Genomic DNA, 25108 nt, shown 5'->3' on the forward strand with positions numbered 1-25108 from the left:
GTCTGTTTTTATTTGGCTCTTCTTCTGATGAAGAGGATAATTTATAGTGGAGGCAGGGCAGGCTCTTTGTTTTAAGCAGGTAAAGTTCCCTCCTAAACAAGGACGGCCTATCAGAAGAAGATTAATGAAGTAATTTCATGCATGGCTCCATGCCTCCGTCCCCCTGTACGCACAGTCACTGTGTCTAAACCTGTGATTTACACTGGACTGTGTTAAATAGCCTTAACCCTTTATAATAATATTTCTTTCTGTTTGTGACACCCACACACACACGCACACACACACACACGCACGCTGCAGAGAACACAACACAATCAGGAATACCCTTCACTTTCTGATGAAATTAGCCAGTCTTTTGGATCACTTTTCTCTGTCAGTATCAAATATCAAGTCTGTAGACAGTGAACAGCAATGCATGACCTGCACTCCCATTTTTTATGTTTTTGCTCAAGTTTTCATCATCATTCATATTTTATAATCCTCCCTGTCTTTATTGTACATAAGGAACCCCGCTGAGGGTACGTGAGAGATGTGCTGTGGTTGATACCTGCTGGCTTTCCACGTTACTGCAGTTAAATAAAACCTGTTTTTTGTAGCATAAGAGCATAACACAGAATTTTTATGACTCTCTGGATCACTCATGGTCATCATTACTCAGGTCAGTTAATATTTGGGGACATATTAGCAAGTTGAATCTTTCCATCTTTATTTATTTATAGATATTTACAGTAGCCAATAATGTTTAAAGTATTACATATAAATGAATTCAAGGAAAACCACTCTTTATAAGCATGGCAGGGTAACTGGTGAAGCGATTACATATAATTATTTAGGACATTTTGTGATAACCTATAGTTTATAAGGCATTCAGCTACTGTGTAAGTGAAGGGGAAAACTTACCTTTCCGCAAAAATGTGAACAGGAAGCAAATATAGACAGTATTTATTTGTATTTCTGAACATTTTATAGCCAAACAGTATGTAATTTGTGTCTTTTTAGTATCATAAAGTGCCATAAAACACAACTGTTTTAAAGTTGAAGCATGTGTAATAAAGGCAGGATCCTCCAGTATCACAAGAGAATGTATTGTGATATTGGAACTAACGTATCATACTGATGTCAGTAACTATACCAGTTTTCTTCGGACTAGTTTTGGTAGAGACTTTTAATACACAAAACGTTGATAGTCAGAAACAGTTTTTAAGGGCCATTTTTGCCAGTGGTGGACTATAATTACTTTTTCTACTTATCACGAGCCATTGTAAATTCATGTTGTTAAATTATACCATGACCATGCCTCATAATGGATGTAATGGAAACTAATCTTTTCTAATGAAAAGGCAGAATTAGAAATTTGATCCCAAATGTACGGCACAGCGGGCTAGACTTATCACTGAACTTCTTTTTTACATACAGTATGATGAGCTGTCCAATCCTGCAGGGAGCTTCCCCACTGGGTCAGCGCAGAAGATTGTTAACTCTTTGCTCTCTAGAATGGGACGTTTAGACAATCGAACACCCTCTCACATCCCCCCACTGACAGTAGCTCTGTCACGAGCCATTTGCCTCCCTCAACATTCTGAACTCAGCCCCTTATAAGAACTAGATCTGCCCAGTGCGGCCCAGACAGTTTACGTCAGACAAACAGCAGCGCCTGTATCACAAGAGGCCCTCTATTTCCTGCCAGCAGCATCTCCACAACAGGAAGCAGGGGTGGGGTGGGAGAGGGATCAATAGATGTGATCTGCTTCTTGGCCAGTGCTATCTTGTGGTGCCGCTGGAGCATGGGGCTCATGTTGTCGTAGTGGAGTGAGCTCATGGCTTTATAAAGACTACAGTGACATCGCTGTGGAGCAGTTAAATATAATCCTCTGCTGGAGACTGAAAAACTTAATTGCACAGGCCACAGAGCGGCACGGTCCCCTCCAGTGGTAACCCTGCACTAGCCCCTAGCCTACAGACTATTGATCTGGGGTCTGCGTCTCTCCATTGGTATGATAAACACCTCTCTCTCTCTCTGTCTCTTCTCTCTCTTCCACTCATGCATCGCTTTCTTTGTCTTCCCCTCCTGTTTCTCTGTCTCCTCGACTTCCTTTTTTGTTTGCCTCCATAGATTTGCACATCATAAATCTCTGTCAGCTTCTCGTGAGTGTCTGGCATATCCGTTAATAAAGAGGCCCCTCCCCTCCCTTCAGGTCCACCCCCTCTGCTCTCTCCTCTCTCTGCCAGAGCAGGACTAATGAATGAGAAACTCCAAAATTAGGGGCCTCTCCCTCATAGATTAGAATGGGTCCCTATGGAGTGCCGGGCTTGCCTCCAACCAAACCACAACTGTCAACCCCCCTCCCTGACATATTTCCATTTTTCATGTTCTGTCTGCAATGCAAACACACACTCAGACTTATAAGCACATGAGCCTATGTAAGACCGGTACAGGCACATACTCCTGCACATTGCCCCAAGAGTACTTTAGCCACCTATTCCCTTGATGGTCATTAACCTGGAACCAGTCAGACAGAAGGGCGTCCTCCATATTTCAGCTAAGTGTGTTTTGGAATCTCCATTCCCGTCCTTTCTCCCAAGGGCCACCCCAGCCCCTTCTAGAGCCCCAGTCTGTTTTCATTTACATTTTCCCCTGTGAGAACACACACTGAGCACCCTTGGTGGCATACAAGCTCCCGTATGTATTTCAGGGACTTTAGTTGGCCCGTTAAGATTTTCAGCACAGTCTCCGCTCTCCCAAAAATGAATCCCTGGCTGTGTGTTGAAGCGGTAAAAGGTGGCAGTGGCCCCTGGAGGAGAGGTCAGTGTGGCAGCTGCCAATGAGTTCTGGCTGTGGCGGAGAGGCTGAGCTGGGCTGAGAGGAGGTCTGTCAGGAGCTAATTGAGTTCGTCCTACCCGCTCTGACTCTGGGGCCAGTGGCTTATCAGGCCACATCGCCTGGGGCCCTCTAGACAGATCTGCCCCTACTGGGGCATCTGATATCACCATCACCCTGCCTGCAGATGTCAACCCCCACCTCCACCACCCACCCTTTCCCATCCTTACACATTCTCATCAGGTAGCAAGGATGTGACACTCTGGGATGAGGTTAGTAAATGTTATAAAATGGTGTTTTTGGCATCTAGTGGCCTTGAGAGTGAAAAGGACATCAGGAATTTACTCACTGTTTGAGTTGAGCCTCCAGTTTGTCCTGTATGCTTGCGATTTACACATGAAACAGGAAAAGAGCTGTAGTCACCCAGAGAACATCGAAGGATGTAAGGATCCTCCTGAAGTGAGCAGAAAGCTCACAGCAGGAATACTTACAAATTGGCTCAATTATATCTCGAATGTTCTTCGTTCTCATGACAGTGTCATCCAGTGTTCAGAGTTTTGCTTGCAGGCGAGGGAAGTGTTGAGACTTAGGGGAGAGTGCTCCTCAGTTCTCCTCTCAGAAGTCGAGGAACAGTGAGTGTGAGATGAGCTGCCAGATCATTAGGCCAGCTAATCCTGGTCACAGCAGTACCAGTGGAATGATATTAGGGATCTGAAATGCTGTTAGGAGGGCCAGGTGGAATCAGATTAAAACCAAACTGCGCAGTGTGCGTTTGCGGGCCCATAACCCACTACTCAGCATGAATTTTGATCGGTACAAAGGGAACAAAAGGAGGAGGAACAGAGAGAGAAAAAGAGAGAGGGAGAGATACTGTATCTTAGACGAGCTCTGCTTCTTTGGGCAGCCAGGCAGCAGAATTGAAAAGCTCTTACCTTGAGGAAGGAAATAAGACAGAACTATAGATTTTACAGCATCAAGTCTCAGTTAGTTTAGCAGACCCTTTCCTGTCAGCAATGTCTGTGTAGCTCACAAGCTAATTAGCACCTGCCCCACATATTGAATTATTTATCAGGACTATTGCTGCTGTCAAACGATTTAATGTTCATAATTCATTTTCCCATACAATGGTATTTATAGATTTAAATTGGACCTGTCCCATTAGAGATTACGAATATTTATAGAAATGTTTTAGACTATTTGATTAATACGGCAGGTTCAAGTGGTTAGTATTCCCTCAGTATCATTAATCAATATATGCAGGCTTGTTAAAAACATAAGCATAGCAGTGGTATAATGTGTCATAGCAGAATGAGTTAAGGGGATTCTAGCCAACACATTTATAATAAATGACCACATTGAGCTGGAGGGGAAACAGTTAAGACACTTATGCAATTATGCTAAGTGTCACCCTGAAGCTGGCCTTTGAACCGGGGTTAAGCTTACTCTGAATTTGTGAAATAAAAGCTAAATGGAGCCATCTTGTGCTCTTGCGTTTTAATATATAGCCTTTAATAAGCCAAGTGCAGGTGCCCTATCGCACAGGTGCACATATCCATCTGAAACAGAGAACATAAAGCAGATGAACACAGAGCCGTGCATTAATTTATGGGGATGCAATCTGCATTCATTATAAAGAGCAGTAAGTTCTATTTTAGAAAGGCATGAAATGGATTCGCTTTTTCAATTTCTGTCTGCAAGAACGTTTAAGAGTATGAGTGGATCATTTTTAAAAGCAATATGTGGGAATAACCTCCCACAATGCCACGACTAATATTAAAAGTACTTTTCCTTTTTTTTTTTTTTTACTTAAGAGTAACTGAAATAAAAACTTTGAATTGGACATTTTATATAGTGTAGGCTTTATATTACAAGCAGAATTCATACTCAATACCAGAATAGTCCTCAGCTAAAGGGCTTATTCCACAAGGTCAACGGTTTTAACAGGGGGCATTTTTTATTATTTATTTTAGCAGTTAACCTTTTTGTGAATTTCCAGAAGTGGTAGTCACCTGGAGCTCCGATGAATATACATGACAGTGGGGAGGGAAACCTGGGAATGAGATTTAATTTGACACGCTGACCCCCATCTCCACGGGCCCAGGAAGCCAGGGTGAGAAAATAAGGTTGACCCACTGACCCCTGGGCCTGAACCCCTCCGTCACCAACCCTCACAATTAAATCAGCCTCAGAGAACAAGAGGCAGTCCGGCCGACCTATAGGGGACACAGCAGAGGCTTCTCGTTTCCTGTTTTGTCTGAAGCACTCTGAGACAGACAGCTATGGTCCAATCAGGCAGATAGAGCCCAGTGGGGAACGTCCCCCTCTCCCAATGCTGATGGTAAACTGACATGTCAAATATGTAAACATTACCATTAGTTGGCAATATGCTAATGGGACTAATGTGCTAAGACACAACTTTGCTGTTGCCGAGCTGCCACTCACTAAGAGTCCCTGTGTCTAAATTTGCATAAGCCATGCAAGGCTCAATTTTGTTAATGCAGGCAAGTGCAGGTGACCTTTCACCCCCTCCGTGGTACCTAATGCAAACGGGGAGAGGGGGGTGATTGTAAGTGTGTGACCTCGCCTTGACCCCGAGAGGTCACTAAATCTACACAGCATCCCCAATACATTGAGTTATCTGTCTACCAGTCCACCCCTTCAGTTCACTGTATTTGCTGACAGAAAAATGAGTTAAGCATGTCCTGTCTAAGTTTTTCCCCCCTGTTGTTCTTCCAGTGCAATTTCAAGTTAAAGGTTATAGAGCAGGACTGAAATAGATTTATATTGGCAAGGAAGGCTTCAGAGTGCATTTTGTGGCCACAGCCAAAAGGCTGCACTTTAGTCTGCACACGTTACAGCATCAGATTTCATGTACTCCAAAATACAGTTATTAGGCAGACAGTGAAAAAGTCAATATCTTGCCATCATGTTTCCTTTTGGTTGACTGCTGACTCAAAGAGACAAGCCAAGGTCCACTTTGCTCTCTAAACTATGGAGATGCCCCCGACTTGATGTGCAGTGTGTGTGTGTACTTGTGTGTTAAGTTATTTGAGTGCTTTCTCTCCCTCTTTCTTTCCTTTTCATTCTCTGTCACTTTCCTTTTGGTGTCTCTGTATGTTTGCTTGTATTGTGTGTGTGTGTAGCTGTGGGAGGACATGTGTGTTGTGATTTGTGTATTTGTACATTGAAGCTCTTTGCAGCTGCTGTAGTGTGTGGCTAATGAGCACTCATGATCCTCCCTCTGATTCACTGGCTTATAGGGAAGGTTAGGACACATAATGTTGAAGAGAAACATCTTTTTCACTGTGAGCTTCTACTCTTGAACCGCAAAGTTGAAGGTTTGCAGTGTGTAAAGGCTCAACTTTCAGTAATGATTTCAATTTAACATAATATCTAGTAAAAGAGATATCATTTGTGTTGTAATCATCATGAATTGTAATATAATCATCACATTTTGTACTTAATGTCAATAAAATATTTTACTGTTAATTTATGTCCTTCACTCCATTATTTGATTTGATTTATTTCTGCCCTTATAAAACTTGTACTGATCACTTACCTCTTCTCTTCCTCGCTTTCCAATCAACCCCCCCTCCCCCTCCATCTCCACACCTCCAGGCTGCTGAATAGAATGGCCGCTGATGACCGGCACCTACCTTCCAGTTGTGGGTCTTACATCAAGACGGAGCCATCCAGTCCCTCCTCGGTCATCGACACGGTCAGTCACCACAGCCCCAGTGGCAACTCAGACGCCAGCGGAGGCTATGTCAACACCATGAACAGCCACTCCAACGGCCTGGACTCTCCACCTATGTTCACCCCCAGTGGGCTCGGTGCAGGCACCTGCCGCAAGCGCTATGACGACTGCTCCAGCACCATCATGGAGGACTCGTCCATAAAGTGCGAATACATGTTGAACTCCCTCCCCAAGAGGCTGTGCCTGGTCTGTGGAGATATAGCCTCGGGGTATCACTATGGGGTGGCCTCTTGTGAGGCCTGCAAAGCCTTTTTTAAAAGGACAATACAAGGTATTTTTCTCCTCTCACCCTTCCCCCAACAAACACTTGAACACACGTTATCACGTCACAAGACACAAAAAAACTCTTCATACCAGGCACGTGGCACACAACAACACTGAAACATACTCAGTCCTAGCGATTCACTGTAAAAAAAAAAAAAAAAAATCACTAGTGTGTTGAACCTCCAGAGACCAGCAAACCTTTGCTTTTGATTTTATTAAACGTACAGTTGCACACAGTTACATCAATGCACAACTGTTATAGGAGCAAATTAAAAACATACACAGGGTAAACTGATGTAGTAATTCTCAAATAACTGATTTTACTGGATTAAAATACATGAAAACAACTCAAACAGAAAAACTGAAGAATATTATTGAGTATGATGACACCATCTGTCACGGTTGGTGGTAAGGTGGACATGACATCATCACTCAGGTCAGATTTGGTGGAATATAGGGGCTGTTTGCCCAGATGCCTTGGGGGGCTCAGAGAACAAGCTTTATTATTCCTGTCCTGTCCTGTCCTGTTTTGTGTGTGTGTGTGTGTGCGCGCGCGCCTACAGACCAGGGTGCGATTGGCTATCTGCAAGGCATGATGTATCACAGCTTCTCATTAGAGAGGCAATGAAAGGCCCCCCACTGTGAAACTGTGCGCTCTGCTCCAGATTAATCATGAAGACGGAGATATTGTTGAGGCTTGGAAAAAAAATCTGCACAACAGGCACAGCTGCCCAGGTCTGAGCCCTGTCAGCTTAGTAGTGGAATACATGCAGTGGAAAAACTAGATAAAATAGGCAAAATTAACTGAAGGGTTTGGGTATGGAGAAATGAAATGATTAGATTTGGAGAAAAATAGGAATTTGATATTGAAGCTAAGTGAATGTGACATATTTTATCCATTGCTTTCAGTAAATGTTCATTAATAAATGATTGCAGGCATTATATGGAGAACAGGCTGTCTGTCTTGATGCTAGGTGTTGATTTTGGACCTTACAGCCCTATCAGCTTTAGACAGTCTATGTACCTTTTGCAGACAAACAAAAGCATTAGGCCAAATCCTCCTGTTTACCCATGCTGCCATCAGCAATCCTGTCTATTGACAAAAGATGAACATTTTCTCCCAAGTAACATAACTGGGCTTTTGTCCTCTCACTAAAAGAACACTGACGGCAACACAATGGAACAGAAAAGAGGCATCGGGGAAGAAAGAGACATCTTAAGTGGAGCAATGGCCCAAACAATTAAGAGGAAGGTACATGGAGAAAAAAAATGAAAGCTGCTCTTTTTTCCCCCCTCACTTTGCATTGTCGATTTGAAATCCCTCTCTTTCTCTTCTTGGAGGGCTGCCTGTAATGGAGCTAATCTGCCGTCGTTTGTCCGAGCCACAGGAGTTTTGTCAATAACAATCAGCGTTTGGAAAGTGTAATTAAGGCCGAGGCTTTTCATTAGGAAGAAGGGAGGGGGCCGTCTCCAGGGACGGGCATGCCAATTAGAAACTCAGGCACGCGTCGCTGGGTAATTTCAGGGAAAGAAGGGGGGAAAAAAACCAGGACTTCTTTAGATTGGAGAGGGACCCTGCTGCTCTTTCAGAGGAGAGGAGGAGAGGCTTAATGGCATAATAATCAGACAGGGGTCCCAGGCAGAGAAGGCAGGAGAACGCAGGGACTTTTTGGGGGAGGTGAAATCCCTACGAAATGATAAAAGAAACACATGCAGGATTGCTGGAGGAAAATGGAGGCAGTAAATAGCGGGATGTAGAGCCCTTGAAAGAATGAGAAGGTGCTGTTGATGAGAACTTATTAATTAAAGGAATAACGAGGCAGTCAAGGGTGAAGTGTGAGACGGCCCTCTCTAATGAGAAGAAAACAAAGGAGCTGTCTTTTCCAGCCTTTTATCACATTGTTCTATAGCACTGTGGGCAAACAACATGCTAAGTTAATGTTGAACATATACATGACAGTTTTGTTATCACCTTGCACTCACCTTGTGTAACCGTGTATTTCCTTTGATTCTTCACAGATAATTAGTAGTTATTTTTTAAGCTATTAAAATATCTTTTTATCTTTAGTTTAAAACATTTTTTTTAATCATTTGACTTGTTGATTGAGTCATTTTTGCTTTCCTTGCACCCGGTTCACTCTCCCCTCTGTACCTCCCCAGCTGATGCCTCTACATTTTCAACAAAAGTGGATGGAAAATCCATCTTCTGTCACCTATTCATCCAGCGAAAAGCCCCTTGAACTCTTACGTGGAGATAGTTACATTAGTCAAGACCAGGCCCAAATTAATGTCAACCTGGATCTCCATCCATCCCAGAAGTACCTCTGTTCTCATTGCTCCCTAATCATACCCCCATCCCTGCACCTCACGTGCCCCACCAATCAAAAACATAAATCTCTTATTGAATCGTGTTTTCTTCCCATTTTGAACCCAAGTGTAAAATTGCTTGAAAACCAACTGAACTCAGTGGCCCTCTTTTATATGAAGTAATAGACCTTGACAGTAAGCCTGTAAAAGTCAGTTTAGATTTTGATGAGAAATACCTGCCATTTTACTGTAATTTACTTACAAGACCTGACTTTCCCCTCTGTGCCCTGGCATGGGTCCTGAAAAGCCATAAAATAGATTGAGACAGATACTTATCAAGAGAAGAAGGAGGGAAATCTTTTTCTTCTCCCTTCACTCTGTAATGTTATTGGTAACCATACCATAACCTCTCTAAAGACAGATACACCCAAGCATGGCCCTCGGGTTAAAGGGGTTCCTGCCAGTATGCTTCATTTCTGAAAGTGAAACCCTCCATACTGTTCTCTGAAAGCCAGTGCTTCTGGACCTCATTTATGAATGACAAGGTTGTTGTAAAGCATTTGATAAATGGGTGTCGTAAAATGCAACATTTGAATCCTTATTTAAATCCTCATTTAAAGCAGTACTTAACTATAACTTTATTTAACTACTGTTCAAGGACTGCACTGCTAAAGTAAATTGGAAGACTTTTATATGTATATGAAATTTGAGGTAAGTGAGACAACAAACAACTTCAATATCATTCTTCCTCAAGAAAGAGACAGATATATAAAAGATACAGTAGATATAAATAAACACAATAACCTACAGCAGTTACATTCTGATGTTTATTCTGTTCACAAAAAAGTGCAAACATTGTTCAATACATAAATCTGAATCTATAATAACACATTTGTTCAACAATTATATTTAAGACCCAGTCTGTTTGTTGTTGTATCGTTTACATTTGTTAAAGTTTAATTAAAATGATTTTTTAATTGACCGTCATTTAAATTAAAGGATTGTTCCTGCTGTGTTCAAACACATCACTGATGGAAAAGGATATACTTCAAACCTAGATGAGGCTTTTCTCTGGCGTTAGTACACGTGTTTAAATACTTGTAATCAATGTGGGACTCATAGTGTTTTCCAAAAGCTTCCCTTTGTGCCGTTATCTAATGTATGACTGTTAATAAAAATAATAAATCCAGAGAGGCCGCAGCTTATTCTGATTATAGATCAGCTAAGAGGTATTAGACATGTTATGAATTGGGACTTACTATATGTATACTGATACTGAGACATTCCCTCTCCTAAATATAAACCAAATGCAGAGATGAAATTAGTTAATCCACCCCTCTCTCCTCACTGAGCTAGGAGAAGCCGCCTTTGACAGAACATCAGACACACACAGGGCTTGACAGGACAGGTGGACACAGTAGCACTGGCATGTGGAAGCACATGCTTGTTTTTGTTTCTGGAGTGTGTGATATCAAAGGGCCAACTATCTGCCAGGTGTGGTTTGTGCACGTGTTCCCAGCACCTCTGAAAAGGAGGGGAAGGAGGAGAGGTGGAGAGAACGCCCCACCCCTCCAAAAAAACAAAAAAAAAACAAAGTGTCCTCAGGGACGCACAGGGTCAACTCTGACGTGTTGGTCATGCAGCCAAACCTGCAGTGGAGCATGCACATGTGGTTTGCTGGGGTTTTTTTTTGAATGATAATATGAAATGAATATCAAAAGATTTAGATCTGCAAACAAAGCCATGTTATTATTTATTAATTTAGTAGCAAATGGCTGATTGGTTAATGTATAATGGGAATACAAACAAAAAAAAAACCCTCCATGAATTGAATCCAGCACCGTGTTGCACTGATTGCCTCCTCCTAGCATATGGGAAATGGATAGGATTATTATGGTCTGGTTCTGCTATGACAACAGAGAAAACAGACAGAGGAAAGACAATCAGAGCTCATCAGCCGCTTCCCTCACACCTTTATTTACCCCAATCCCAAAGAGATGAGGAGAATTAGCATAATGATTTCTAACCCAGATATAAGGAGGAATTTCTAATTATTTATAACATCTTGGGACCCTCCACTTGATCTGTCCAATAATGTTAACATAATTGCATAAGTTGTCAAAGGGTGTTGGAGGGCTAGTGGAGGAACGCCGGTGGAATATTACACAGCTTTCCGTTTCTCTGTACAGAAATATGGAGTGAGGGTCAGAGCTGTGGAGCAGCTACAGGATGATGGGATGCAGTCCTGTGTGTTGATGTGTGGATATTTGTCTTTCCGTTAACACACACTTGGCTGCATGGAGGAATATACTGTACTGCATGTGTGTGTTTTGTAGTTTCAGCAGATAGCGTATTCACATGTGATGTTCTTACATATATTTTAATGGATGAGGGAAAAATATTGAGATAATTATGATGATTAAATTAGATTTTTTTTCATTATTCAACAATCTATTGTTGTATTATACTGACATAAATCTAAAAAAATAAAAGTTTAGAAAAATACCAATGTCAAAAGCTTTAAGACTGAAAGCCCATTCAAAATAAGCATGATCCAAATTCCTAGGCTGAAGCAACCATTATATTGAAACCCTTTATTGAAAACCCCTGAATACAGTAAAATGTAGGGAATCAGAGAGAAGCGGAGGAATCGCCTCACATATCCTGCCCTTTCTATCGCTAATGTTAGAGTAGAGCAGAACCGGCTCTTTTATTGTGTAGCAATGAAACTCTTTTTCATTGCTCCGTCCTGGAATCAGATGCTGCAGCTGAATAATGCATAAGGCCTCTTGCCTGTACACTATGTAAATAGTCAACAATGGCAACAGTGGTAACAACAGGTTTGGATCTGCTGGAGTATTATGTAAAGTGGTCAGGGGCAGTGTGTCTGACTCTCTAGCCTGCTATTGAGGCAGTAGCAGACCCCTGTGAGCACAGGGGGGCACGGCCTGCGCCCGGGGCCCGGAGGGGACATGCACAGAATTAATGAGGCCAATTTAGTGTTGGACCAGTGTGGCGTCTACTGATGGGTCCTGAAGGACTATTGTAGCTTTACCTCAACCCCCCCTTCTCCACCCCTTACCTCTTACCCCAGTACCTCCTCCTTCTTTGGACCCTCAGTGCTGGAAGGAGCCTTTTAGCTGGAGGACACCTGAGCCACCTACTCACTATCAAAATGGATTCAACGGGAATCTGTATGATTAACTAGTGCCCATGCCTAGTTGGGAAAAAAATGATTTATTATAGACCATCTAAAAGTACAGAGAGTATGCACTGGTGTTTCTTAGTGCAGTAGCATTGGTTCTCTTTTAGTGACGAATGAAACCACTTCATATTGTACCCAATATCTAACAGTTTAATTCAAATTGTAATGGACTGGTTCTTGATCAATTATAGCTTTGTTGGTGCTGACCTGTTTTTCTTCTTCTTCTTCTCAGGTAACATAGAATACAGCTGTCCTGCTACAAATGAGTGTGAGATCACAAAACGGAGACGCAAATCATGTCAGGCCTGTCGCTTCATGAAATGCCTCAAAGTGGGGATGCTCAAAGAAGGTAAGAAGAGTAAGAACATTTTATTTATTCTTGCACCCACAGATACACATACAATGCTGCACCTATTTTTGGTATATTCCTTTCATACAACATTCACACAAACAAAGTGACCTCCCTTCATTTGATAAGCGAGCTGCCAGTAAAATATCACAGCATCACACGCTTCTCGAGATATGTCATTTCGTTGAGTCCCACGCTGCTTTGGGAATGAGTAACACAGTGTTTGCCTTCTACAAGCCCAGAGTGAGAGATACACACAACTGGCTGGCCTACAGAACAGTTGCCAGCCCCCCCCCCCCACCCCACCCCATTCTCCCCGTACCTACACAGCAGTAAATAACGTGCAGTTGAGCTGGGGACAGAAATATGCTGAATAGGTTGATCCCACCGTCTGAGTAATAGAAATGTAACAGTATTCCGCCTGGAAAGGCTCAGGCCGGGTCCCTGAGCACACACTCGGCACAGTCTCAGCTCTCCCTGCCATATTGATCCACTAAATGTTTTCCGAACATCTCAGCTCTCTTCCTGTGGATGGTTTTTTAAAGTCATGCCAGCAGGGAATTCTGTGACAATTAAACATGCTTCCGATGGATTTGTCTGGCTGGGTTTCTTTTTCCCTCCCGACCCACTGAACCCCTTGAGACCTTTGGCCGTTCTTCTGGGGGAGGCACCTATCTGTTCTCCCTTACCCCAATGCATTAGTGGATGTGCTCTCACCTGCCTCTCTCGTTCTCTCTCTCTCTCTCTCTCTCTCTTTCTCTCTCTCTCTCTCTCTCTCTCTCTCACTTGTTGGTTGCTCCAAAAAGGCCAGACAAATGAATAATGAAAGATATGTGGCTTGGGGTGAAGTGGCAGTGTTATATTTATTCAAGCCTCCTCTGAGAGCAACCCAGGGACTCTGAAACATGTTATTGTTTTTTTATTCTTTTTGTATTTTATTTTGCTTTCCTCAAGTGCTGATAAATGTGGGTCAGGCAGCACTTATGTTGTGTAAAGTATGATTATCCCTCATGGTTATAAAGTGGTATGAATACCCAGCCTGATAGAGGGCCTAATAAAAATAAATAAAATAAAAGTTCTTAAAAATCTTCCACTTTTAAGCTCTCTGTCAAACTGCAGTATATATGTTCCGACATTATTCCTCCTATTATTCATTGAAGAGTGGGATTTATAGATGCATATATATTCAGCCGCCACCTGAAGCCAGAGTCATAACCCATATGGATCTCCACACAGTAACCGAATCCCCTGGACTGCATGCAGCCAGATAAAGCCTCAGTGCCAGAAAGACAGAGTAATCGCATTACTATCTGATGAAAAATTTATGCCAATATATCATCTTGGAGCGTAAGAGACTACAAAAATATGTCGCTGTGGCTATAAATGAATGACCAGTGTCAGGTCAGAGTAAAAAGAGTGTAAAACTCAAATATGCAGACTTCGGCTAAGCCGTTGGTTCTAATGCACACTTCTGTGTATTCAGCACATTCCCAGAATAAAAATGACCCTCCTCTTTCACACTCTAACTATTGTCACGGACTGAAGTATTGTGCAGGTGTTGTCGTTGATCCCTCTCAAATAATTGACATCTATCACAGTCAAAATCATTAAATACGTTTGTCACGATTAACAGAGAGACGTAAAATAATTTTTTTTTGCGTAAGCTTTGCTTTGAGGCCTGGCACTTTAAAGTGTCACCAAGACGAAATGGAAATAGAGACACATGGTCAGTGTTCACTGTAAGCTCTATGAAGCCGTCAGCTCAACGCCATGCTCAGGCCCAGAGTGTGGAGATGGCCTCCGCTCATGTGACTCAGGTTGCCACTTACTTTCATTACTGCAGAAAGGTCACATTGTGTCTCAGTGGAAAATCACCTAATTATAACTTTACAGCTCCAACAAAGTACAGTACTGCCCCCCAACTGTCTGAAGATGAAACAGAAGTTTAAATTCATCCTTGTCTCTGAAAGAATAACAATATCAGACGCATCTGAGGAAATTCATTTGGATTTTATTTTTATTCATACTCTCAAAAGTGAAGTCCGCATGGTAGCAGTCGCACAAAAGCTTCAGTCAGCTAGTTCATATCTCGAGGTGCAGTAATAGGTGTAAGGAAAATGGTCTTCGAAGATCAGCGGTCTGATTACAGGAGACCTACCTAAACCCTGTGTCTAGTTGAGTCGCTGTACTTTCCCTTGACTGTATAAAGGAGGAAGTGATCAATAGAAGAATCAAATGTCAGGGGCAACAGGTTTTTCCTCTGATCAATGGAAACGGATCAGAGCTTAGAGCAAGAGACAAGACAAGATACTATTGAGAGATTACACTGACATCATTCAGTGGCAGTTGCTCTCTGCAGTCACTTCCTTTCTCCCTAGCTCCCTCACACATAGATGCCTCCGCATACATGGATGCACACATACTCAAGTGCAGAAAACAGCTTTATTTTTGTGTAGTAACATATATATTTTTTATCTACACATCTGCAGCATTGACCAAAACCAAGACCTATTTTTTCCATTGTCCTAGCGGTGCTGGTGTGTAAAGGTCGGAAGTATCTTGTCTTATTGTAAGAGAACATGGTGACAGCCATGAGCATTTGCTGAACAAAGGAGCAGAGAGTGTCTGTGCTGATATACAATACACCTCTCATTGTTTCGCAGACTGGCATGCAAAGAAGAACCACATGCCACAGTAGACCCGTCATATTCACATATACAACATAGAGAACATACACACAAACCACACGACACTCACATGTATAATTCCTGAAATACTAGACATGTAAAATACAGTCTGCCTCCAAGCTGTAGTAATGGTAATGGTTTAAATATGTTGTAAGGAAGCATTCACTGCTGCAAACCTCATTTGTGAGTTTTAAGAATATTGTAATTTAGAGAAATCTTAAGTGTGGTTTAAGCACCATTTAGTGCTTTCAATTAGCAGTATGAGCAGGGATGTCAGCTGACCCGCGATTTTGCAGCTAACCTGTAAATGTAGTTTGTGACGAGGGTGTCAGTATGACAGCCCCTGGGGTCAGAAGATGGGGAGGGGGCAATGCGTGACAATTTTTCCGCTACCCTCGCTCATCACCACTCGTGATTAAAAATGCTGCAACACACTTACAAGCATGCAAAGCTGGCAACAGGGGCCCTTTGAAATAGTGCTGACGGCAGTTTAGCTGGGCGGCTTCCTTGAAAGGCAAGGTTCACCATGCCTTGCCATGTGGCCTTCTGATTTTCCCAGCTAAAATAGGGTCCGCCTAAGCCCCCCTTGGCATTGCCAACCATCCCAGACATCCTGACACTTTCCCCAGGGAGAGACACCCAGAACAGGTGAGAGACTCAAAATAAGGGCCCCCTACCATGGCCATCTACACAAAGTGAGTGAAGACAGGCCCTTTTGTAGGAGTGTGTTCAGAAGGGGATTATTATTGTTTTTGGAGAGAAAGAAGAGCCCTAAGTCAGCTGGCCCCAGCCCCCACCCGGAGGCCTGCGCTAATCCGTGCACAAATGCCAGCCGCCTTGGCCAAAAGCCCTCTCCCCCAGCACCCTGCTTTGAAGAGATGATACCCGAGCTCACCCGCTGCTAGCCCCGCTGCATGGTGTTGTGGGCCATAAAACAGTGAGATGACTTTGGATGAGGTTGTACTCAACTCGCTTCGCACATTTATAACACATCTACTGTTTACTCTGGAGGGAGCACAACAGAGCGGTCAGAGTCAGACCACTTAAAGCTTTGAGGGCCACCAACGGGACATATGAACCTCACAAAGGCCCCTATAAAGTCCTGTCCATAGTGCCTGACAGCATGAGTGAATGAATCCATCTAGCTGCTCTTAATCACTCTCTCTTCCTCTCTGCCTGTGTCTGGGCCTGTTGGACAGTAAAATGAGACAGGTTAGTGCCAAGCTTTAATTCCTGTCAGCATCTGTTAATTATGGCCAGGACTGTTCTAATTAAAAGAGGCACCCATCTACCTTCATCACTGGCTTTACACTGGCTGACACTGACACAGCCACATGACTCAACCGGTAGAGAGGATCATGGAGAGTCGGAGCGTAGCCACCTGGCAGTGGCTGAGCTCATTGGTAGAGTTGGAATAAACTAGAGAAAGTGGTGACATCACATTTGACCAAGAGAGGAATTTGCTATCCCTACAGTAGTAACGCTGCCATCTCTGACTGAATTGGAAAGTTGTTAAACACTTCACTCTGAGCAGCAGGTAGAGGATGTTTGAAAACTATTCACAAGACACCTTCACAGATGAGATTTGCACAAAAAAATCTATTTCTTGATTTGATACACATAAAGGTGAAACTGTCATTGTGTATGTGTGTGTGTGTGTGTGTGTGTGCGTGTGTGTGTAAAGTATAGGTTGTTGCCATCAGATGATTCCCTGGTGCTAGCTGGGAAGGATGTGGCTCTGTTGGGAATTGGGGGTAATTAGGTTAGTGGGTTGTCAGTGTCAGGAAATTGAAAGACAATCCTAATCAGATTTGTGTTTCTAGGGAATCAAATAATTTATATATGTAGAAGAAATCTCTATTTTACAGTTTACCAGAACCTCCCCGTATTCATTCAGCGTGGTGGAGTGGGGCCACGGCAATGTAAGATAAGTGGTGAAAATCAAGAAGATATTTTGCATAAATCCATCATTGAATTCCTCTTTGTTAAATGAAGGCCACCGGTTCTATCTTATATCATCTGATTTTCCTTCCCCCCATTCACCGAGCGACCTCCAATCACCGTGCATGGGACACATCCAAACTCATCCTCTCCAAGAGCACTTGCTGATGGGCAAATTGTATTAGGCTCATTTGCAGTGGCCACACAATGCCCAGGTTTGACACCGTCCTCCCTGTTATAAAGTGATGAAATCATCAAGGAAGTGCTCTGGCTGCGGGTGTTGTTCACTCAGAGGACGCAGGAGGCTGACAAATTAACTCCTCCTCCACCACAAGCATTTCATTGAGCCTTTTCTCATCCACCCTTTAGTATTAAATTTGTTTGGGGGTTACATTATGCATACCAGGTAAATTGAAGGGATTCTCCCTCTTGACAGGATTAAGATATCAGGGATATTTAGGCTGTATCGTAGCAGTGACACGCTGGTCCAAATATAGGGAAGCAGGATATAAATGTTTGCATACAATTACATTAAATAACCAAATACCTGCCCGGTGGTATCAAATAAATAGAACAGCATAGATGAAATATTTTAACTATGTTGAAAATTAATAGAATAGAAAAGACATCCAAATGGAAACATTCTTATCAAATAATGAGATAATAAATAACTTATGTTATGATGAGGCCGGCTTGACATTTACAGTATCAGTGTGGAACCTGGCCCCCTAGGTGTGGCTGGGGGTGATAAGGCCTCAGTGCTACTCCAGTGAAAGAGGGGTGAAATAAGGGTCTTTTATGGGAAAGCAATACCTAGTTATCTATCTGCAGTATGACAGCGGATGTTTTGTACTTGTGTGTATGGGACTATGTCTTTGCTTGTAGGCTGGTTAAGTTCCTTTTCTCTGGATCCCAAAGAGCACACACCTGAGCTCACACACACTCACATGTGTACACACACAAGGAAAGAGGCATGTAGCTGGCAGCTAATTAGTATGCAGTCTGCCTCACCCCAAAAGCTAAATAATTAGAGGGCCAGTCTGTGAGATCATTGACCCTGCGTTAAATATTCATATGTTTAGACCTGCTCTGGGCTCAGCTGTGTCACAGTAGACCAGCCAGGCATGGACCGCATATGGGAAGGCAGCGGTGCTTCTGACACATCCACACACACGCACACACGCACTTACGCACATACATACACACACACAGAGTCACAGTCACACTGGCATGGATGCTTACACAGACACACTTTTATACCACTATGCAGTCTTTTCATTATGCTGTAAGTTAGAGACCAGCACAGTTAATCACACACATTTTTGTGATACTGTAATGTACTAGTAATGTGTAGTTTTATATATAAGAGTTTTTTGTATCCTTGCAGTTTGTTCGACCTAGTTAAATTTCATGTATTTGATATCCTTTAAGACCTGGTCTGGAAAAGATGCATTCTTCATCTCAACGTGTCTCTCCTGTTGTTTCTTCCCCAGGGGTTCGTCTGGACCGCGTGCGAGGGGGCAGACAGAAATACAAGCGGAGGTTGGACACAGAAAACAACCCGTACCTGGGATTGACGCTCCCCCCTCCCACCAAAAAACCTCGTGAGTACCGCTTTGTCACTAGCCCATTGTCTCCCTCCTCCGCCAGGCCAGTAAGCAGGTAAAACTAAGTTGAAATTCTAGGCCAGACTTATGTTCCCCTGTCTCTCCCATGTTTGGACAGTTGAGTGTTCTTTGGTCAGAAATATAGGCCAGGTTATTGTTCTGCTTAGAGCTGAATAATGATAAGTCTCTGAGCATATGACCGATATTAAACAACGATGGAGTGCTCGAGGATACTTGTGTCTCATGTTCTCTCACACATACATTTTTCCACTTGCATACACCCTGTGGGGATAAGAGCTTTCAGTGCCTTAATTTCACTCACACAAATTCAGGCTCCATCCATTAGTTTGCATAAAGAGAATGAGAAAGAAACGGTGAAAGCGTGACCACCGTTGGACCGTGTTACAGTTGCACCAGTGTACAATGTTTATCAGTGCGGTGCATCTTTGCGCCTCACTGAGCATTGCTATGATATGCCCTTTGACCTCTACTTTGCTTTGACATCTCCCTTCTTCCTCCTGTATCCTCAGTCACAAAGATAGTGTCTCACCTGTTGGTGGCAGAGCCAGAGAAGATCTATGCCATGCCTGACCCGACCATGCCGGAGAGCGACATCAAGGCTCTGACCACGCTGTGCGACCTGGCTGACCGCGAGCTGGTGGTCATCATTGGCTGGGCCAAGCACATCCCAGGTATAAAACAAATGATTTTTGCTCCCTTTTATTCCTCTTCTGCTTTTTAACCTTTCTGCTCGGTCTTACTTTAGGCTTTTTTTTTTCTTTTCTTTTTTTCTCCTTTTATTTATCTTTCTCTGCCCCTTTTCTCACACACACTGTACAAAGAAACATGCACACACACTTTTTGATAATTAATCAAGACATCATACCACACACACACAGACACACATGCATACACGAACAAACACGAAGCGCAAGCACACACACATTGAATTATTGATGGGCATAATCATGTTTCTTCCTTGCCCCATAGACATTCTGATAGACGAGGTGTTATAAGAGGCTGTTGAATTAAGGATACAGCGCCTCACGTCAGCAGAGATTTTGCTTCCTTCAAGAGTTTTCCACTGATTTTGACAGAGAACACATTGTTTAGCCGCTCTTTTTTTGCAACCGAGGCAGATTCTCCTTGATCTTCAGCTTGACCCCCATAACTCTATAACATTACTGTGCTGTAGGCATGGAGGGGTAACAAACTAAATGAATGTGTCCCTCAGCGGCACCTCCATAACCTCTTCTTCTCATCAGCATAACTTGGACAGGCACAGAGCTGTCAGCATGCAGCACTCACACACACACAGACACACACACACACACACACACACACACACACACACACACACACACACACACACACACACACACACTGTTCCTTCTCTATCACATACACAAACGCACACTGACACACATACAGTTCCTTCTCTCTCACATGCACAAACACACATACATGCGCTTGCTTTGGTGTCATATCAGTTAAATCAGAAGACCGTTTTCAAGCCCGATTCATAAAATTAACAGTTAATTTATTTTCTGTGAAGTGAAGTGGACTGACCTCAGGCAGGTGCATTTTGTACTGAAAAGGTATTAGAGTACTTCTCAGAAGGAGAGGTATTAATCAGGTACAGATCTGATAGTAAGGAGATTAGAGATGGATATGCTCCCAGCCCCTGGCCTCAGCCCCTGTCCCTTACGTGTCTAAACTGTTTGGATCACTCCTCATGGGCCCTGCATGGTCAGCATACTGAGAGTTTAACCAAGGAGCTTACGCAGGACTGGATCACGACTGACCCGATAACACACTCTCATCATTGTGACCCAAAAATTACCCCGACACCGCAGACATGCACAATACAGCAACTCTGCCATGCTGGATGCTGGCTACAGAATGTGCGGTTGCGGAGGCATTACTAGCGTACGATACATGCATAGGGATACATTATGGAGAGTGTCTGCCATTCTTTTAGAATTTATTGAAAAATCATATTTCACAGGTCATCTGAGGCCACCAAATAACTGTGCTGTCTACTTTTTATGACTAGGATTTGTGAAATGTCTCAATAAAGCATAGTCTTTATATACTATTTAATATACACTTAGCATTAAAGGTTTTTGTCTTGCATCCTGAAATGCATCATCATTGTGTGTTTGGGTGATGGCGTGTTTAGTGTACACGCTAACCAGGATTTCGTGTGTGTCATAGTGTTGAAGCTCTGTGTTAATCAGATTATACTAACACGTTTTGTACAGTGGATAGATTCATAATGTTAATGGGATTTGCCCCACAGATTGCGGCACAGGACTTGTCATTCCAAATGCGTCGATAATGATCATTTAACCTTAATCCTACCTGTGATTTATTAGGTGAGTCATTTTGAAGGCTTTGTGGAAAAATTGTACTTTTTTAGTTTGTAGTAAAGAAAAGTATATATTTTCATGCAAATACACTGTAATTCTCCTAAATTAATGATAATCTGGTATTTTTAGATGACATTAATTGCATGAATAATAATATTTTGAGAAGAAATAATAAATATTTTGCTATGATACAGTAGCTGTTCCTTAAAATACTTTATTCTTGGGGTCTCCAGGGATCCCAGTCGGTAGTCTTCATATGTTAAATATGTAGGTAGGATGACGGCAGTCCCTTCCTATGAGTTGTAGTTGCAGTAGTTGCTGTCAGACCTGGAACTGAACAGCTGTGCTAAATCATGTACAGCACCTGCAAGATGGATTATTCTGATCTGCTTCTGTATAAATACACAGTCACACTTGCGTCTGTTTTATATTTGCTCACTTTTAAACTCTTATCACAAAATCCCACATATTCTTTACAGATTAAAAATACAATTTGACAAAATAAAGACTTCAATTTCAGCTTTCAGTGCTGTGTCTGTCCTTTTAGTGGTGTCTGTATTAGGACAGTGGGTGTCCTCTGGCCATGAAATGGCTGCATAATTGAGTTGTACATGGCTGAACCTGATCAGAGACGGTTCAGTGGTTGAGTGAGACTCCATGCACTAACACTCCATGCACCAGTGGTACCCCAGGGCAACCTACCATGCTTCGTTCATACCATATTTCTCCCTTTATGCGCTCCAGGACAAGAAAGGAAAGGGGGAAAAAACTGCTGATTGCATTCTGATAGATTTTTGTGGCCTTAGGCAATGGAATTAAAAAGATTAACAGTTCATTATGAAGTAGAGCACATTGATTAGGCCATTGACAGATGGGCCAATAACTAAAGTCCAAATGTAACAATTTAAATGTCATGAAAATTGACACTTACCTTCCCCCAATTGATTTTTAATTTCCCCTATTCTCAGCTAACGTTTGAAAACACATTTCAAAAGTGGTATAATTTGAAGTAGAGTGGCCCAATTGAGTTTTAATTGGAGGGCGATGGGAGAACATCAAAGCTGTATCATTAGTATAGATGGTATCTTTGCCTTACAGGGTCCAATGTCAACTTTGTCATCTCGGCTCCACTTAACATATCATGACAGGTCAGTATACATATGTGAAGCACAGTTTATCAATTAGATCAGGTGTACTTGTCATCTTTAGTTTAATGAAGTAGATATCGAAGGCTGGTGCCACACAACCAGAGCCATTTCACAGGTTTGCTATTGTCAGATTACAGCCTTGCCCTCATTCTGAATTTGCCTTTGATTAACTGATAATAACTGTGGAGCTTTTGGACAGTAGTGTCACTGCTCCAAATAGCACCATGAAGCAGAGTCTAACACGGCTGTTGCCTGAGGGTGGCAGGGTCATTAGGAGCAGTGTTAGGGGGATGCTGACAGATGGCTTGTTGCTCCTAAGGTGCTAACAACCTTTGACACACATAGTAGTCCACTGTCCACCCCTCTGGCCCCCTTGCACCCTGTAAAGCTGCATTTCACTCTGTCCAAGAGGTTTAGGGAGGAATGAAGCATACTGACAGCTTCAGTACACTGGAAGCTGTTTACCACCTTGACATTGCCACCTTCTTCAGGAGTGACGGGATGCTAGTGTGACCCCTGTAGCCCTGTGTCACCCCACATTCCTTCCCACCCGCAGTGGGAATGTCATGTGTTCATATGTAAAAACTGCTATGCATGCTGCTTATACAAGAGGAGCGCGTTGTTTGGTGTTTGCGGGGCTCCCATCCCTGCTTCCTAGGCCGGAGTGTTTTCAGCTGGGAATTCTCTGAAGGCTAAAGGGCCAAGCAAACATTGACACTCTGCTGCTGCTGCTGCTGCTGCTGCTACTTTGCTCCTGCACAATAAAACATATTTTTGCTCTGACATGTTCCCCATAAAATTTTAAACATTTGAACTGCACTGGAGTTTGTTTTTATTTTCAGTCCATTTAGATTTTTTTAAATTTTGCTTTTGAAAATAGATTGTTGTTTGTTGTGATTCTAACATCCTCCTGATGTGTTATTTCATTTTTTGATATTAGATTCAGACCTGATGAATCTAATAAAAGGGCCTTGTTTGCAATGTTCTATTCATTACTGGTGTTTTGGGAATATTCATCATCTGTGCTTTATTGGATTCCAGCTCATCAGCTCCGCATTTGACAGACAAGCGCAGGGCGTGTTGGTTGTTAGTATGGAGGCGGCGATGTTAAAAAGAGATCGCGAATCTTGTATGTTGTCGTGTTTGTGTCAGCTCAACCCTCCACCGTAATCACCCACCCACCCATCAGCCCACCCTCCTCCAGCCCCCTCTGGGCTCCTGTTTTCTCTTTGCCATTAAATTGTGAAATCTACTTACTGTGTTGCCAGCCTGATCCCACTCAAGCTGCGTAATCTCCTTGTAATAGAGTGTGAATACTGCCCGGCAATAAATCAGCACCTCATCAGTGCACTTTATTAAATATAGACACCAACAGACAGCTCTTAGTATATTCAATTTACCCTCTGACGTAGGCTTCAACACAGGAGATAAAGATAGATTGAGCAATCAGGTGGATGCTGAGGCCTGAACCAAGGCAAGAGAGCTGGTGGAAGGCGGAAAAGCTGAGGGGAGATTGAGATGGGGGCGTATCAGAGGCAGACAGGCAGTCGGGAGTGTGCAGGGCCAGGAAGGGGACATCTGCCAGGCAGGGTGGGGGAGGGCTTTGTTTAGCTACTGTGACACATGAGCGAGTACATCCCGCATCATAATTATGCGTGCGCACAGTTAATGTTATCACCAAGTTGACTCTGTATGTCCATGTAGAAAAGTGTGGCATCTTCAGTATGTAGAATATGTGATATTTGATATAAAATGCTCTGTGGAAAATCTTCTACGTTGATGTGCCTTTAAGTGATCGTCAGCAGAGCGCCATCCCTCATTAAGCAATGTTGCTTGATGGCAGCGGGGATAAATTATGTGTAATTATGGCAATGATTAAAGGCTGATTCGTCCTGGTCTTTGGGGCTAAACAGAGATATGTAACATCAGTATTGGGCAGTGGGACCCTGGGGAGGGCTAAAGACTTAGATGCTAGGGTCAGGAGGTCATAGGGTGCAGATTAAAACAAGGGGATTACTGTATTTAACGTTCTTCAACCTCATAACGTTCACAGGCTACTGGTCAAATCACCCATTCCCCAGCTACTTACAATGGGATAATGGGCTGGTTATCATGTCGAAAGAAGCCAGATAGCCGACTCTCCTGAAGGTGAGCACTGGAGCTGAAAAAAAAAACAAGATTAATTTTCAGCCACTTTCTCACCAGAGTCAATTTAGTTTGTATTGACATGATTTTGTCCAATATAAAAGCAGCCATTGTGTCATCAAATCAGCATCGAGGGAAAGCTTGCAGCAAAGTGAGCTGTTTGTGTTGTACATGTAGCTGGACTTCAGGTCAAATTATTTATGTCAAGCGCAGCAATTTATTACCAAGCTGCTATTGATTGGGTCCTCCTGACACTGTCATGTAAATTCAGGAAGAATCATGGTCGGCAGCTGCAAGTTACACATACACACACACACACACACACAAACCTACAGTACGCACACACACACACACCATTTTGAATCTGTTCAAAATTGGACTTCATTCCTGTATTGGTTATACATCTTACACCATCGCATATGTCACTCTGCCAGATCAGAGGAATCTATACAAATCAGAGGTGCATACATTTTCCCCCTTGTCCTCTTTTTTTAATATACCATCTAAA

The 25108-nt window shown here is 42.8% G+C and overlaps 1 protein-coding gene across 4 annotated transcripts in view; it reads left to right on the top strand.

The window, feature by feature from the left end:
* esrrb (estrogen-related receptor beta) overlaps positions 1-25108 on the top strand; it is a 39943-nt gene that overhangs the window by 7063 nt on the left and 7772 nt on the right. The window contains exons 1-5 of one of the 4 annotated variants that reach the window (XM_053335326.1): positions 4447-4457; positions 6437-6846; positions 12584-12700; positions 18822-18932; positions 19466-19627. In XM_053335326.1, coding sequence (XP_053191301.1) covers positions 6450-6846; positions 12584-12700; positions 18822-18932; positions 19466-19627 — 787 coding nt within the window. In that variant the 5' untranslated portion in view covers positions 4447-4457; positions 6437-6449. Of the gene's footprint in view, positions 1-4446; positions 4458-6436; positions 6847-12583; positions 12710-18821; positions 18933-19465; positions 19628-25108 lie in introns of those variants that run through there. The other 3 variants (XM_053335323.1, XM_053335324.1, XM_053335325.1) reach the window with 3 other exon arrangements.

The sequence above is a fragment of the Scomber japonicus genome, chromosome 16 (assembly GCF_027409825.1).
Source record: "Scomber japonicus isolate fScoJap1 chromosome 16, fScoJap1.pri, whole genome shotgun sequence".
NCBI classification, from domain to species: domain Eukaryota; kingdom Metazoa; phylum Chordata; class Actinopteri; order Scombriformes; family Scombridae; genus Scomber; species Scomber japonicus.